This window comes from Carlito syrichta, unplaced genomic scaffold (genome assembly GCF_000164805.1).
Source record: "Carlito syrichta isolate Samal-C Ts95f unplaced genomic scaffold, Tarsius_syrichta-2.0.1 Scaffold312076, whole genome shotgun sequence".
In the NCBI taxonomy this organism is placed as follows: Eukaryota; Metazoa; Chordata; class Mammalia; order Primates; family Tarsiidae; genus Carlito; species Carlito syrichta.
The window spans coordinates 262,486-279,682 of record NW_007256172.1 but is presented as its reverse complement, the minus strand read 5'-3'; the positions used below and the strand labels follow the sequence as shown (position 1 = coordinate 279,682).

Sequence of the window (17,197 nt, the reverse complement as noted above, 5' to 3'; positions counted from 1 at the left end):
CATTTGAGGAATGAGTTAATGTCCCATAGCAATAAGAGAAAAATTAATAAACATTCCAGTGATAGGTTCTGCATTATTAAATGTGTGATTAGCAAGGATAAATCCATGTTTCATTCTTCTCTCCACAGTCTCCAAACGCCCACAACTACCCCGATATGGAAGCCGTTCCCCTGTTGCTAAACAATGTGAAGGGGGAGCCCCCGGAGGACTCGTTATCTGTGGATCACTTCCAAACACAAACTGAGCCCGTGGACTTGTCAATAAACAAAGCCAGGACGTCCCCCACTGCTGTTTCATCCTCCCCAGTTTCCATGACAGCGTCTGCCTCCTCGCCTTCTTCAACTTCGACCTCCTCATCGTCTTCTAGTCGTCCAGCCTCATCCCCAACTGTCATAACATCAGTTTCTTCAGCATCATCTTCATCAACAGTATTAACTCCAGGGCCCCTTGTTGCCTCTGCATCTGGTGTAGGAGGCCAGCAGTTTTTGCACATCATCCATCCTGTCCCGCCTTCAAGTCCCATGAATTTGCAGTCTAACAAACTGAGTCATGTTCACCGCATTCCCGTGGTGGTGCAGTCGGTGCCTGTTGTCTACACAGCTGTAAGGTCACCTGGAAATGTGAACAACACTATTGTTGTGCCGCTTTTGGAGGATGGGAGAGGCCATGGCAAAGGTAAGAGACACAAAGCCTTGATTTATTTCTGCACTTAGAGGTCACTTCAGGGCACAGAAGTTTCAGTGAACAGAGCCCAAGTCGTATGCAAACACTACTTCCAAAAAAGCTCTGTGCACAGCAACCCAAGACACCATCTGATCAGCCATTGAGTAGAGGACAGTTTGGTAGGAACCAGCTCCACATTTCTGTGGGTCTGTGCTCCAGTTTTACTTAGTCTGTGCTTTCATTTGTCACTTAATGTCAGAATTCAGATATCTGAATTTGCAACTGAATGCTTATCTTTAAATGCTTAGATGGGAAGAGCATCTACGGTTAGTGTGATTGCTTACACGATATAAATTATGAAGTGTAAATTTTTTATGAAGTAAAGCAGGATGTTTCTTTTATTTGTTCAGTTGGAACTTATTTGGAAGGTAACAGTATAAAATGTCATGACGTTGCAGTGCCTGGAATCTGATCATTTACTTTTAAGTAAGCTGTAAATTAAGCTGCCATTAAAATAACTCTAAGTTAGATATTCGACTGTGAAAGAATCGTGTAGCTTGGGTTCCTAACTTCCTAAAAGTCTAAGTTATTATTTTATGTAGTAGGATGACTCAGTATAGTGGAAATATGTCAGAAGATAATATCAACATTCCCTTCTAGGGTTTAGAAGACAGAAAGATGCTTTATCACATGATTGTGTGTAATAATAATTAGTTTTTTAATTAAAATTGACAGTTATACAGCTGACCATGAAGTTATTTTCTACTTTTAAGTTCTTATTTTTCCCAATTTTTACTAGATGGAATTGTAGTAGCATCATACTGTTTATTCTTTCTTCTTATCCATGAAGCTAATAGACAAGCCAGCCATCTACAGAAATACAGAATGCCCATAATCATTAACTCATTCATATGAATGTATTTAATACTGAATACATGTGAATGTATTTTGTCGTCAGAGCCTAGAATGATAATGGATTAAGACTTATGTTGTTGTTTTACTTTTTGCTTTAACATTTGTATTACTATTGAGGCTCATAATTAAAATATAATTGATGAATACATAAAACATTACCTTCTCATAAGATGCTAATATAGTTATTTTGATTCTTGTATAAAGTAGAATTCAATGCATAGAAATAACCTTTGATTGTGAACTTAGAGAAATTTTTGTAAATACATACTATAAAACTGGGCATTCATCATTGGCAAGTTGTTGTTTTACCTGCAGTGAGTTTCTTCATAGCACATGAAATAAATTTCACCTTCCCAATTTCACCAAATTAAAATCTCATGATTCCGAGCATATAGGGAATTTTAGACTACAAACTTCAGTCGCAGACACTCATTACTTACATGATATAACCTCTCTCTTTTGTGCTATTACAGACTAGGAGCCAGTCCCACCACCTTCTAGTGAAAAGGTAGAGGAAAAAGAGGAATTAGGGAGACTTTTCATGGATTTTACTTAAGCCAAACCCTTTTTGATATTACTACTACTTCTGGTTAAAATGAACAAATCAATTTGAGAAATAATAGCATAACTGAAGGCCAATTCGGGTATTTACTCTTCTTTATAACTTTGAAAAGTGATTATAAAGTTTTTTTAAGAACTAGGAATTAAAAAGTAGCAAAATATGCAGCCTTAGCATATTATGTTATTTTGTGTATGGTGGGTCGAAGTTTACATGATAGAATCCAATTTTTGTACGCTACTACTTAAGAGAAATATTGTTTTATTATGAGATTGATTTGTAACGATTTTAATGTTTCTCATAACTTTTTATACAATTTTAATTCACTAATGAAGGAAACAAAAATGATATTTTTTATTTGCCATTATCATTTTATGAGAGAGGTTATTATTTTTAAAGTATAATATATAAAACATAATACTAAAATTTAATTTTCTGGAAAACGAGTTATTGCAGAAGAACTTTAAGACTCATTCTATAATTTGTTCTCTACATAAGTATATTTGTTAGTTTCATGCAGCATTTTTTACTCGGTAGTTTTCTCACATCAAGAATAAAAATTTGTGTTATCATAAGCCCTCTGGATTATGCTATGGTCATTAGGAACATGAGATTTGGGATTTAGGGTAGGCGAGTTAGAATCCTAGTTCTCTCACTTATAGCAGTGGACATGGGTAAGTTATTTCATCTCACTAAGCTTCATTTTCATCAGTGATTAAAATGGGGATAATAATATGATCAATCCTAGAAGATTCTTGGGAAGATTTAGTAAGAGCATAATGTCTAGCATGGATGTCGGCAAATATTTATCATTATTCTCTTTCCTCCAAGAAATAAAAAGAATAATATTCAAAAATACTTTCTCTTGTAAAAATAAAGTTGGAGGAACAAAAACTTGCTGAATTTTAAAAAGAAAAACTGCCCTGTGAAGTGGGTATAGAAATACTTCTCAAAGTTGTAACTATAACAGATTATAAGGGATGAGAGTTTAGAATGAGAAATTATCTGGAAACATTCCGTATTTTCTATTTTTTATTAGTTTATATTAAGTTTTTATAGTCACCATATTCTAGAAATATTTATACATTTTATAAGTTTTTTATGGCATAGTTGATTAATTAGATAACAGTAAAAGTGTCTGCTGGAGGAAGCCTGCCTTCTTCACAGAATGAATAAAGGAAAGGGCACTTAAGTAACTCCTCAATTCTACATTTTACACATATGCACCTGGGCACCAGGCCAGCCATGAAGTGGCTAAATGATAAAGGGAGTGCCCATTTCTCTTCCCACTTAGGGCTTGTGTATCTAGTATGGATTAGTAAAGGAAAGTACTATAGGGGAGTTGGATTTTCAAACTGCTACTAATAAAAATACACAGTGTAACTCATATAGCATAGATGATTGTACTGGCTAATTACTTTTGAACCTGGTATAGTTACCCTATGTGTCACATTTACATAGGACTGTGAGTGTACACATTCATGTTTAAGTTCACATATGTAATTGAGTGAGTTGTTTCTTCAGGTGTTTGTTGAGCATCTATCATTATCAGGAACTTTATTGACACCAAGGAGACAGTGTTAAACACAACAGATCTCACAGTGCTTGCGGTCTAATGGGAGATATTGACATTAAACGAAAAATCATAGAGACAATTAAATAACTGATAATTGTGGACATAGTTGGATTGAAAATAGAGCAACCAGGGATTTGCCCAGTGGAGTGGGTTTAATTATAATCACAAATAGAGAACATTGTATTTGACTAAAGTGTTTTCACATGGGATTTTATAATATGGTAGGAGGAAATGTATTTACTGTGATGCTCAGGGCATGCTCAGGGGTTGGGGAAGAAGTGGTGAAACTTCCACAAGGGGTGCTTAACTAACAACAGAACAGCATGAAAATGCTTTCTGATGAGGCTAGAACCTCAGCCCCTGCAAGTAGGTGAGGAACAGTGGTCTAAAAGAGTGACATGTTGTCAGCTAGCCCAGAGCACCCAAATGTGCCTTCATTTTAATATGGCTGGGCTCGGTGGCTCAGCCTGTAATCTCAGCGCTTTGGGAGGCTGAGGTGAGTGGATTGTCTGAGCCCACGGGTTCGAGACCCGCCTGGGCAACTTGGCGAGACCTCATCTCTTCAATAAATCAAAAAATTAGCCGGGCGTGGTAGCGCGCACCTGCAATTCTGGCTACTCAGAAGGCTGAGGCGGAAGGATCGCCGGAGCCCAGCAGGTCGAGGCTGCGGTGGCCGGGAGCGGCCATTGCACTCCAGTCTGGGCGACAGAGTGAGACTCCAACTCAAAAAGAAAAAAGAAAAGAAAAGGAGAATGATGCTCTTAGAAGGTACAGTAAATAATCGTAATTTAGAATAGAGCTGCAAGAGGGAGGGTGTCAGAAAAAGTATCTTGAGGAAGACATTTCTCCACTTGATACCAAAAGGACAAGTAGTAGTTAGCCCCCAAAAGTGGTGGTCTTGAGAGGTGCAGGGCTCTCTATGCAGAGGAAAGTTCTAATACTACGGAACGTGACCCTAAATGGATTATTTGCCCTCAGAAAGGACTTTTAGTCCATCTTAGAGAAGTAGGTGGTGCATCTCCCAGGAGATGTTAATAAATTTTTACGAATATTTAGTAACAGAAAAGCACAGGGGTTCATAACAAATCCCAAGCAAATCTTTGTGCTCTTGGTTCATTATTGCTTTGAAGAAAGAGTAGGCTTGCTTAGGATTCTCCTTCCTTCTAAGACGTAATATTCATTGACTTTATGTCAAGCACAATTTAGGAATTGGGGTCCCACAGTGAGCAAGTGCCTACTGGCATGGTCCTTACATTCTAGTGGGAGAGAAAGTTATTCATTCATGTCAGATGATGTATATGCTGTGAAGAAAAATAAGGCATGAAAAGGGAAAAATTAAGAAGAGAGGGGTACAACTTCAGGTACAATCCAGGAAGTCCTCTCTGAGAAATAAGCTATGCTAGTAATACCTGGGAATATCTTTCTAGAAAGAACTGCAGGTCCAAAGACTCTGAGGCATGAGTAAGATATGGCCTGGAGTGGGAAGCTGCTAGGAGGCCAGGGGGGCAGAGGGGAGAGAGATGGAGATTGGGGCAGGAGTTGCAGGGTTAGGGGCCAGATCCATGGTGGCAAGTCTGGTTTTTGTTTCAACTGTGTTGGGAAGCCAGTGGAACTGGAACTTGGAGCAGGAATGTGACATGATGTTTCACTTCTACAGAAATCAGTCAGCCACCACATGCAGTAAGGAATGGAGTAAAAATAGAAAGCCCAGGTGGGGGATGATTGCAGGGTGGGTTGAATGTGGGATATAAGGAATGGAGAGATGGAAGGATGACATCTAAGTTTTTATCTGAGCTGTGGAGCTTATGGGGGCACTTTTTATGAAATCTCTTTTATTTTTTTTGAGTTGGAGTCTCACTCTGTCGTCCAGACCGCAGCCTCGTTCTGCTGGGCTCCTGCAATCCTTCCACCTCAGCCTTCCAAGTAGCCGGAATTACAGGCATGTGCTACCACACCCAGCGGATTTTTTGATTTATCATAGAGATGAGGTCTTACGGTCCAGGCGGGCCTTGAACCCACGGGCTCAGGCAATCCACTCACCTCAGCCTCCCAAAGGCACGGGATTACAGGTTGAGCCACCGAGCCCAGCCTGGCACTTTTTACAATGAGGGTCAGAGTGGGTTGAGAGAGAATTCCCTTTTGTAAGTGTTGCATGTGACATGCTCGTTCTGCATCTTAGCAGAGAGCTGCTTGAGACGGATGTTGGACAGGTGAGTCTGGGCTCAGAGGAAAGAGGAGGCAGATTTGGAAAGATAAATTTGGGAACCATTAGAGTCAAGGAGTTATTTACTGCCGTGAACTGCATAGGATTGTCTAGAGAGAAGGCCAGATGGAGAAGGAGAGGCGTGAAAGAGCACGTCAGCATTTCCAGGTAGAAAGGGAAGAGGGATGCAGCTGGCAGTATCAGGACCCATCCTTTCGCGAGGGAAGTGGAAGAATGTTGAAGAGAATGCAGGTGGACAGAGTAATTCAAAGAGGGTGTCATCAGTTGTGTCAAATGCTGCTCAGAGACCAAATAAAATGACAACTGAGAATTAGGGATTTGATGAGGGGGGAGTTCATTGATGTCACTGATGAGCAGCATGTCAATGGAATGGTGGGGACAAAAGACTGACCAAAGTAAGCTAGCCAGGCATGGTGGCATGTGCCTATAATTCCAGGGGCTTGGGAAGCTGTGAGGCAGTAGGATCACTTGAGCCTAGGAGTTCAAGGCTGCTGTAAGCCATGATCATGCCACTGCACTCCAGCCTGGGTGACCAAGTGAGACTTTGTCTCAAAAAAAATAAAAACACAAAACAAAAAAAAACAAAGGAGTTCCTGTTGCAAGGTGAGGAAGGGAAATTGAAGTCTAGACAGCTTTTGGGGATAGTTTTGTTGCTGAGTTGTAGAGAAGCAGAATGAGAGTGGGAGAGGCTCTCAGGGGAGGGATTTCAGAAGAGGGAGAGAGTAAGCAAATTTCTATGCTGTCAAGAATAATCCCAGCTCATTATCTTCTGTTTTTGCACTTCCTTTCATTTTCCATTATGTATCTTTTTCCTAACAGTTTTGTCAACATAATAAATTGACTTAAAAATTCGGATTAGTTGCTGTAAGACGCAGGTTATGTCTACAGTATAATGTAAGCAATAACATGCAATTAACGACTTTGCTTCTATAACTCTGCCCACCCTGGAATGATTCATTTCTAACTCTCTACTAGAATATTAGCAGGCAAATAAAATTAAAGCAAAATTTGGGTTCCATTGATAATTAAAATAAAAATGATATCAGGAATAATATAAATATAAGAGCACATATTTTTCATTCATTGTCTAATGGAATCATATAGGATAACCAAAAACAAAACATTAGCCTGAAATAGTTTTTTGTGTGTCTTTTAAAGGCATTCTTTTACATGAAACATTGAGTATCATGTTTTAGAAGGTCAAGACACATAAAGGGTTGTACCGTCGTCACCAGTCTGTGATAATCCAAATAAGAGCTTAGAAAAATGTACTCATCTCCTCCCTCCCTTACCTGAGCCGGTCCTTCCACCATATCCCTGGAGGAACAGGTAACCTTGATGCTCAAGAATGAGACTCGAGCAAGGGCACGACGGATCAGTGGCTTGGAGCCATCAGGGCCTGCAGAGCCTGGGGCAGCCAGTCTCACTTGCTCAGTGCTCTTCCCAGCCACTTCCTCTTTCTTCTTTATTAACTTGTTAGATGCTCTGTTGTTTCTCTCCATTCCGCCATGACTGACCTCTCCTTAGCCACTTAGAAGCAATCAGATGTCCACCGGATTCTAAGAGATTGCCTAGGAGAAAGAAATCCAGCTCTGATTTCCTACCTGGCCACATTTTCTTCCCTGTAAATGGAATACCCGCAGCAGAGTCTCCCAGCATTTTACTAAACATATTTATTGCATTAACACTTTTTGTTGGAATGGTATCATACTAGGAAAATAACTTATTTTATGTCCTAAGTGCATTATACCTGTTTGCAATAATTATGTGATTATATTCTTGAGTAGGAGGTATTTTTTCCCCCAAAATTCCTGACTAGAGCATGTTGGTACTGCTGTCAAGAACCCTACCTGATTTGGGTGTATAGTTTCTTTGGTTACCTCCTTTAAAAAAATATTGCTTTCTTAAACTGTATTGAGATACAGACACACAGTGAAAAATCCTCCAAAAGCATGCCTTATTTTCATAGCACTCCAAGAGTTTCAAAGGGATGTGGCATGGACAAATCTGAAATAGTCACACCCCATTTTCTTCCTACACGCTGTTGCTTTTCTCAGCAGCCTTCAGGAAGAAGCCACAGTGTATTTTTAGTCTCACGCCGGTTATATTTGTGAAAGGAAATATGGTCATCACAGTGATTGCCGCAAAGCTTGTTGGACGTTCTGACCCCAGCTCCTGTCCCACTGTTGCAGCTGGAGTTGTGTTCCCATGAAACCCTATTTCATTCATTTTTTTTCCGTCATCAGCTTTTCCACATGGTGACGTTGATGTCTTGTTCCAGGTCATGGTTCTTGTCACAGACTCGCTTCTTCTGTCCACCTGACATGTGACTGTCCTCTTTAGTTCACCATTTGGTAGAATCCTGGTGTCATCTGTCCATATGACCAGAATAATCCTGGGCAGCTGACCTGCGCGTATGTGTCTAGTTGTCTTTGCCCCTTGAGTGATTACCCTGTCTTCCCTTGGTAAATTTATTCTTCTGCTTAACTCTTAAGTATGGTAACTAATAGATGTAGATTAATTCAGAATTTGATTTTCATCAGCAAACTATCCGGTTCCTTATGTTCTTTAATTTTTGCTTATCAGGAAATGGGACCGGAGTGTTGCTGATTTTTGGTTTATTATTCTTAAATATAAACTTTGTTAAGGCTTGAGTGTTTCACTGTTATCATGATAAAAACAAAGGCAGGAACTTGTTAAATAATGAGAGAAAGGCAGCCAGCCCATACTTACGAAAAATGGAATTTTCACTGTGAACTCAGAATGCTTTATTCTCTGCAGATTCATTGGTGATTTGTAGTTTGTTTTTACCTGATTCTCAACATGGGGTAAAACATTATCTGGATTTTTTTCACTTCTGGGCATGCATCAGATTTGGTTGAATGAATTCCACCCCAAAAATGGGCTTTTTATGTTCTTGTTTATCTGAAATACCCACAATCTGTCAATTCCACTGCTTCTGCTGGCATAGACGGATTTGTCCTAAAATGTGATGATAGTAACTGGCTCAGGGAGCAGACAGAAGCTATCTATATATTGTTTTAAGATAATTAGCACAAAGGGAAAACTTGAGTTCAGCTCCTCATAAACTAAAGTACTGAGGAATGAGTTTGATTGCCCCCCCCACATTAAATAATAAATACAAGTACTAAGGGGAAAAGGTGAAAGTGTTGATACCTGAGGTGATCCACTTGAAGAGGTGTTTCTTAAGGAAGTGAAGATGGAGACAAGAGAAAAGTCCATCTGTCTTCAGCCACAGCAAGAAGAGCTTAGCGAAATGAGCTTCGTGTTCATTCTGTTATGAAGCAATATTAGGTGCTGCTGAATAAGGCAGTCTAGGGCACCACTTTATTTTTTACAAGTTTCTCCTATAATAAAAAACAACTAATTTCGGTTTTAATAAAGGTATGCTTAAATGTTATATTTTACCTGAAAAGCATTCTAATGTAGTCTACACGTTCAGTGTTCACCATACCTGAAAATTTTCTCTGATATTTAGTACATTGAACACTTACATATTGGATTTTAATATATAATATCTTTTATTTCCTTTGCGAATAGTTCTGTTTTAAATAACAAAAATTTTCTATCTTGGGAAAATAATCTTCTTAAATATAATGCTTCTAATTTCATGTGGTACAGGAGCAGGGGATTCTTATTTTACATATTAGATTGAAAGTGTTTGTGGAATTATTTTCATGATATTGAGCATCTATATTCATTGCAAGAAATATATATATATGTATGTATTTAGCAAGTAAACAGTTTACCCAATGATTCATAAAACCTAGTAGGAACAAATGACAGAAGGAAGAATATAAGATCCAAGAGGGAAAGTTGGTCTTAGAATCATTGCCAGTACTATTTTAAATTGCCATTTTAATAATTCACAACTCTGTGACTCTGGTTTCTGCTCTTTGTTTTCTCTTATTCCCTTAATAATACTTTTTCTTTTCTAAACTATGTTGCTATTTTTTCAGTTCTTCCACTCTGCCTATGTTTCATGGTTAATAGAAAATTTGATTAACTGGTATTCTGCTTTGTATTCTTTAGAAAACAACTAATTGGCATTTGTCTTTCTATCTGATAAGTAAAAGAAGAGCTGCCACCTTTCAGAGGAATAACCATACACTTGATTTTTTTCTCCAAACACCTTCATGTGGGGAGAATGCTACTTTGATCACAGGCCCATTATATGTGGTTTTCATGATCAGGTGTCTTCAACAATTTTTTTTCCTTCTAGTAATCATTTATTGAACAAAGGTTTAATGGACCATTTCTATGGCAGGAATGCCTTCCACTCTCAGCTATGACAATTTAAAAAACCCAAACTCTTCTTAAAAGCCAGCTCTAGTTTACAATACACGAAAATGCTGCTGTTCACACTGTGGATCATTTCCTGTTGTTGAATCTTGAACTCAATTTAGTAGACACCAACCAGTGATTTTAAGAAATGAAATAGGATGGAGTAGATTAAAAAATTTATGAGAGCCGGGCTCGGTGGCTCAACCTGTAATCCCGCACCTTGGGAGGCTGAGGTGAGTGGATTGCCTGAGCCTGCAGGTTCGAGACCCACCTGGGCAACTTGGTGAGACCTCATCTCTACAATAAATCAAAAAAATAGCCAGGTGTGGTAGCGCGTACCTGTAGTTCCAGCTACTTGGAAGGCTGAGGCAGAAGGATCCCCAGAGACCAGCAGGTCGAGACTGTGGTGGCCGGGAGCGGCCACTGCACTCCAGTCTGGGCGACAGAGTGAGACTCCAACTCAAAAAAAAAAAAAATTAAAAAAAAAAATATATATATATGTATATATATATAAGAACATCCCCCATGTTCTGATATTTCTTGAAACTTTGTCATTGGTCTCTCTCTTTACATATGTGCCAATCATGCAAATGCGGCACTGTGGATGTTTGTGTCCTGGGTTGCCCATATAGTGCCCATGCTCAGTGGGTTCACCTCTCAGCAAAACTTTCCAATAGCATACATGTTGGCATACATATGATTCCACTTAACCAAAAAACATAATCCATCGTTTAAAAAAAGGACAGGTGCACAGAAAGTAGCAGAGTCCAAAAAGTTTCAAAGAGAATCCACTGGGGTTCTCCCACCCTAGCTCAGCCCCTTCCCTTCTCTCTTACGCACTGCCCTCTCAAAGTACCCTCCTTGGCTCCACTTTCTTTTTGCTGCCCTCCCACTCCCTATCCTCCCTCCATGTTCCTATAATGATCTTTTACTCAGTTGTTCTTCTCTGTCTCTCTCCATTCCCCCACTAGCCTATCATCTTCTTCATCTTTCTTTCCTGTCAACCACGTTACCTATCGCAGAAGCATGGAACTGAGACCTATATTGAAAATGACAGTCTTTGTACTGCCATCTAGTGGTACAATTTTAAAACAACACAAACTGAAAGATGGAGAAAGGAACTCCCAGCTAGTCATTTTTCCTAGGATTGTCCCCGGATCTTCCCAGCTTAGCTTAGAGTTGTAAGAGAGTGCAGTGAATAAACCTCAAGCCTGATTTGAAATCTAACTTATCTACTTTGTTTTTAGGTGTAGTATATGGAGTATTTTAAAGGCAATATTTAATTTGAGGCAGAAAGAAAGAGCTTAGCTTCCACCAGCTTGTCCCACTTCGCATCCTGTCCATTTGTTTGATGTGACTCTGCTACTTTCTGTGTATCTGTCCCTTTTTTTAAACAATGGATTATGTTTTTTGGCTAAGTGGTATCATATGTGTGCCAACATGTATGCTATTGGCAAGTTTTGCTGAGAGGTGAACCCACTGAGCATGGAAACCAGTGCCCTGGAATGTCAGAGAGAGTAAATAAAATTAAGAAGGAGAATTATGTCTTGGAACAGCAAGAATTTAGGAGAACAGAATGTAGGAAAATTTGGTAAAATGGGAGAACTGGGACTCGCCCTTGGAGATTTTTCAAAGAAAGTACCTTCTCAAAAACTAGGACTGTAGGAGTTAGGTAGAAACATGGTAGAATTAGACAAATTATTTAAGTAATAGACAGTTTTTTGGGTTTCTCGGGTTTAGGGGAGAGAAAGACCCAGCAGGATTCATGTGTCCTGTAGTAAGAATGAGCTCCTCTGTTGATAAACAACAGTTGCTTGTTTAATGTGGTTTATACTCTTATAAATTCTCGTTGCTAAAATAAAATAGATTGGGCATCTCTCAAAATCTTTCACTAAAATTTAAGCTTCATGAAAATACCATCTAAGTCTCACTAGCTACTATTTCCCCAACATTGTGTTTGACACTAATAAATGCCCAATAAGTATTTGTTGATTGAAGAGATAGGTGAACAGACGAAAGAATTAATGTCACCTGCTGCAGGAACAGTGTTTGGTATGAAATGCTTAAGAACACTATGGCTGATATTGGCGTGTGGCCTTAAGCTCTGACCATAGAAGAGACCTTCCCTTGTATGTTGAAGTGAAGTGAAGTGAAACGCTAACCAGCAAGCCTCCCCTCATCCTCCCAGTCTGACCCAGGACCCCTCCATCCTAGTCTGTTGCCATTCCACCGAGTAGGTCTCACCCCCAACCATGTTCCATGCTTCGTAGAGTGATACTCTACCTTTATCCATAGAGAAAGAAAAGGTTCAAATGCCTTCTTTTCTAGGAAAGTGCATACTCAACTGCCTAGCAGTTCATACCTCCCACACACACGTCTTCCCTTCTCATTGCGTTACTACCTTACACACTATCTGACACACCATAAACACTCATAAGTGCTTACAGGATGAGCAAATACCATTCTCAAAGTGGTTACTGCAGCATGTCGGTCTGCAGTTTCCTGGTGTTCTTGAATATATTGTTTCTGCTTTTCCCCCGAGTTTGTGTATTTCATGGTACGTAATGTAAAAGAATAACGTGTGGTGGGACATTATAGATGCTTGATATGATTTAGGTTTTAATACTTTCTGGAGTTGAACCCCTGTGGGTGAGAAATATTCTTATGGCTTCCAAACAGTCTTAATACAAAGATATTGCTATATGAAAATTATGGTCAGTTCTTATTTATTCTTTTACTCTCAGGTAAAATATTTTACCTGTGAAACTAGGATAAATAATGGCTTTGATTGGATCCAGGCAATTAATAGAGTCTGCTAGGTTTCTTATATAATAGTAACACCAATTTCATTTCCCAGTCAGGGTGAAACAAATTATGCCTCTACTCTCCTGCAGTTAACTGCATCAGCATCATAGTACCATAAAATCTGAAAACTGTGCAGTATGGATAATCCCACTATAAATTGTAATAAAAATTACCCCTCCAGACTCTATATTCTCTCCATTAAGTTCATAGACACTGTCTCTTTGTACATAAAGTTTTATGAAATAAATCGACCAGTTCTCCTGTCCTTACCAGATAGCAAGCTGTTTTGATTTAAAAGCTGATAACGGTACAATCCGTTTTTGATGTTTGTAGTGCATTTTAAAAACATAAATTTCATTTAACAAACCTTAAGTAGAAGGAAAATGCTACTTTTATTTGCACTGTGCGGTTAAATATCTCTTTGTGAGAAATAATAAATCATGTATTTACCTTGGTGGGCCTATTCGTGGCATCCATAAAACAAAGATTTGGTTCCTCACCTCAGATCTCTCATCTTGAAGGTACATCAAGTAAACCCAAGCACAAATCGAAAATAGGTATGTCTGGCGTGCTTCAGATATTCTATGTTCAGGAGGAATTGTCGATTTCTTGATTGCATTTTTGTCTCTTTCGTGCTAAATCCACAGGCTCCCTAATCATCTCCGGTGTGGCCTTTGTCTGAAACGAATGCTGTAAATCAGTCCTCTATAAACACAGAGACCTTTTAAACAGAGGAAACCTTCCAGAGGCCTTGGTTGTAAATCCCAAAAGAACAGGCCCTAGACTCTGGAGGAAGTCATTTGTTATAAATGAAGGTAGAGTAGGTGGCATTTGTGGTGAAAGTTGAAGAGGCATAAGGTTTTGATACTCGGAGTAGGTGGATTCCTGGACCAGGAAAAAAGTGAACAATGAGGCTCCATAAAGAAGGAAGACCCTTGTCGTTCTCCTTAAATGCAGGCTGTGATGTGCTCTCACACAAGTACTGCGTGTAATACAAAACATGTATTGCGTGCATCGATGTCCTATTGCTTACAAGAAAAGACTCAAGACCCTTTCCTTCTCAAAGTCTTTTAGCTCTTGGTTTAGATATGTGTGTTATATTCTTTGTGAATCTGATTTTCTAACTGTACATAGAGAGAAAACAGCAAAGAAAAAATAAGTGATAGGAGTATATTTCTCAGTCTTCATTTTCGTAACTCAGGTTCCTCAAAATGTTTTCTCAGTAGATTTTTATGTATGCCCAATAGCCACAGAATTTTGTAGCATTTCACTTTCTGTAGTGTTTCTTACCAGAAGAAAATAGATCTTCTGACTTGGCATTACCAGTCTACAGATGCTCAATACCCCATGAGGTTCTCATATGCCAATTCCCTGCCCACATTAGGAGACTCCCTTTATCTGTCGGGATACTGAGGACAACTCGTGGCAGCCAACAAGGAAGATGTCAAAATTATTATTAAAATAAGAACTTGAGTAATCACAGCAGGGTCTCTCTGTACAGGGTAAATGGGCTTACACAGCGCTTTAGTCCTTGGAGAGAATGCTTTATTGCAGCATAATAATTGCTTTTGAAATAATGACCATTAGTAATGAAAGAAAGGTTAAATTATTGTCAGTCTATGTGAAGAAGGCAGCAAAGTATGTAATAAATCTTAAAAAGATATTTATTAAAAATCATTTAAACAATAACTAATCTTTATTGAGTGCATATATGTTCTTTGTGCTTGACATATGTTATCTTTAAGCCCCACAATAACCAACATACAGGTATACTATTGCCTGTCTTTTACAGATGAGAAAACTGACACTCTTGTAACTTCTTCTACCACTTAATAGGGACATGCTTAAATGTAGTAGAGCCTTGAATTAAATAAAAATTTTTAGGTGCTCCATCGTCATTTTGGCATACTCAGGCTTAGTGCTTAAAAAGGTATGCCTTAATTATCTAGAAAACTTGTCAGTTTTAAATATTCCAACTCCATATTTCCTCAAATTAGGTGACATTGTGTTTTTAAATCACTTATTTTTTTTTGGTTAGGGTTTAAAATTTATTACTTATGAAATCTGTTTTACATATGTATATAAAATCAAGTGTGCATGTATGTATGAATTGCATAAAGTAATTCCATGTTGCTAAATATTGACATTAGTTACTGTATTATTTGTGTATTTCCATTTTTTCCAGCATCTTGCAACATGAAAAACAATAGCCTTAAGCTGTAGGTTAACATTTCTAGGTGTAGGGAAATTTTGTCAAAATGTGGTTCACTGAGTTTCAGAGATCGACATCTGTGTCATTTTTAGACATATCTGGCCCCTGCCTGGAGCACTTTTGAGCAAGGAATTGGTTAGAAAGACACATCCAAAACAGACATGCCTGTTCTATCTTTTGTCGTTCTGGTAGTAGTAATTTTCTGAAAAACACAAGGGGAAACCACAGAATAAAGATACAGCCAGCATTTATTATTTCTGGTATAATTATATTTATTTTTCTTAGATTAATGAGTTCAATAAAATTCTGAGCTCTAGCCAATAGCTAATGCTCATTATAACATTACAGTTTTAGAATTATCCTAGCTTACATAGCAGATGTTCAGAAATGCCTTCTTCAAAATTAGGAAATAAATTCCATAAAATGTGTGTTTGGTTATGGAAACTAGCTTCATAGTAAGATCTGGCATTTTCCGGTTTTTGTTTCACTTTCTCTTCATTCTCATATAGTACCCAGTTTTGTAGTTCTCTTACTGTTTATTGAGTCAAGAGTAAAATGTATGCTGAGTTCCAGAATCCATTGATATTGTAATATGTGGCAGGAAGTATTTTCTACCACATTCTCAAAGTCATGGTTATAAGGGAACATAATCCATTTATCATATAACAAATGAGTGCTAGCTGGCGATGCACTCCTTAGAGGCATTATTGTGCCCGTTGGAATAATCTACAGTAATCAAGGTAGTATAGCCTCCAATTATATGTTTTATTACCTCATTATCCACCGTGCAACAAACACAACTATTCACAGGCGCATTTCTTGCCTTCTTTGGCCAATTGTGATCATTTTTATAGTTAATCACCATAAGTCCCTCATACTTAAAAGTAAGCCCCCTTCCAAATATCACTTAAGCCAGTTTTAACTATATAATTTTGTGTGATCTGATATAAACAGGTTATAACTTTTTTCATTGGCAAGTTCAAATAAGCCACTGAATGCTTATTTGGTTTATTTTTCAGTGTTGTACTCTGTGTTTATGATTATGATAAACACTGAGAATATAGTCATCCTTGCTCACAGCAAGAGTAAACCATCACAGACCCTGTTTGCTAACATTATTTATTTATTCGATACCTTATTCCAGAAAAGATAGAAGAAAGATCAGCCATATTATGCTATTCAGCTAATTGGTTTATTTAGAGATGCCTTGTTTATCTATAAGGTTCAGAGAACAGTGTCCATCTGATACCCAAGCATTTTAGAATACGCTCAAAGAAGGATTTGGTGCTAGACCTTATATACATGTATTTGTAAATAGAAATAAATACACAGAGAGACGTGTGTGGACCTGTATATATATTTATATAAAAAACACCACCTAGAAACTGTTGTACCTTATAAGTTAAATGAAGTTAGTTGACCTGTTATAAAATGTTTGAATTTTGTTCCCTGTGTTGCACCATTTCAGTGAGAAAAGGTCTTCGTGTTTGTTATTTAAACAAATGTGTTGATATTTATTTATTTTGTTGCTCTCTGATTTATTTGTCAAAACTAAATAAAATATGAACTGCCAGATTTAAAAATTCAGAAAAATATCTTTTACCTGCATTTTTTTAGCCCTTTGCTTTCCCCAGGAAATTATGCAGTGCATTCTTTTCTGTTCACTTGTTTGACTAACACACATTCATGATTTAACCACATGCACAATGTACAGACAATTTCACAACAAGCTCACCGTCAAATAGATAAAGCAGATAAAAAGCCTTAGTGAGACAAGTTCATTGACAAAGATAAGCATGACCTCACAGAGGTGCATTACAAAGGCAGGGGCAGGAGTGTCCGCAGTTGAGAGGGAAGGGTGATGACTTCTGGAGAAGGCTGTTTCTCAGAGGAAAGTAGTAGTTACATTCTCCAGGTAGATATGAGGCAGGAAGGGCC

At 38.2% G+C, this 17,197-nt stretch overlaps 1 protein-coding gene across 1 annotated transcript in view; it reads left to right on the top strand.

Moving 5' to 3' along the window:
• Nucleotides 1-17,197, top strand: part of KLF12 (Kruppel like factor 12) — a 255,127-nt gene that overhangs the window by 110,318 nt on the left and 127,612 nt on the right. The window contains exon 2 of the mRNA XM_008069506.2: nucleotides 129-675. Coding sequence (XP_008067697.1) covers nucleotides 129-675 — 547 coding nt within the window. The remainder of the gene's footprint in view (nucleotides 1-128; nucleotides 676-17,197) is intronic.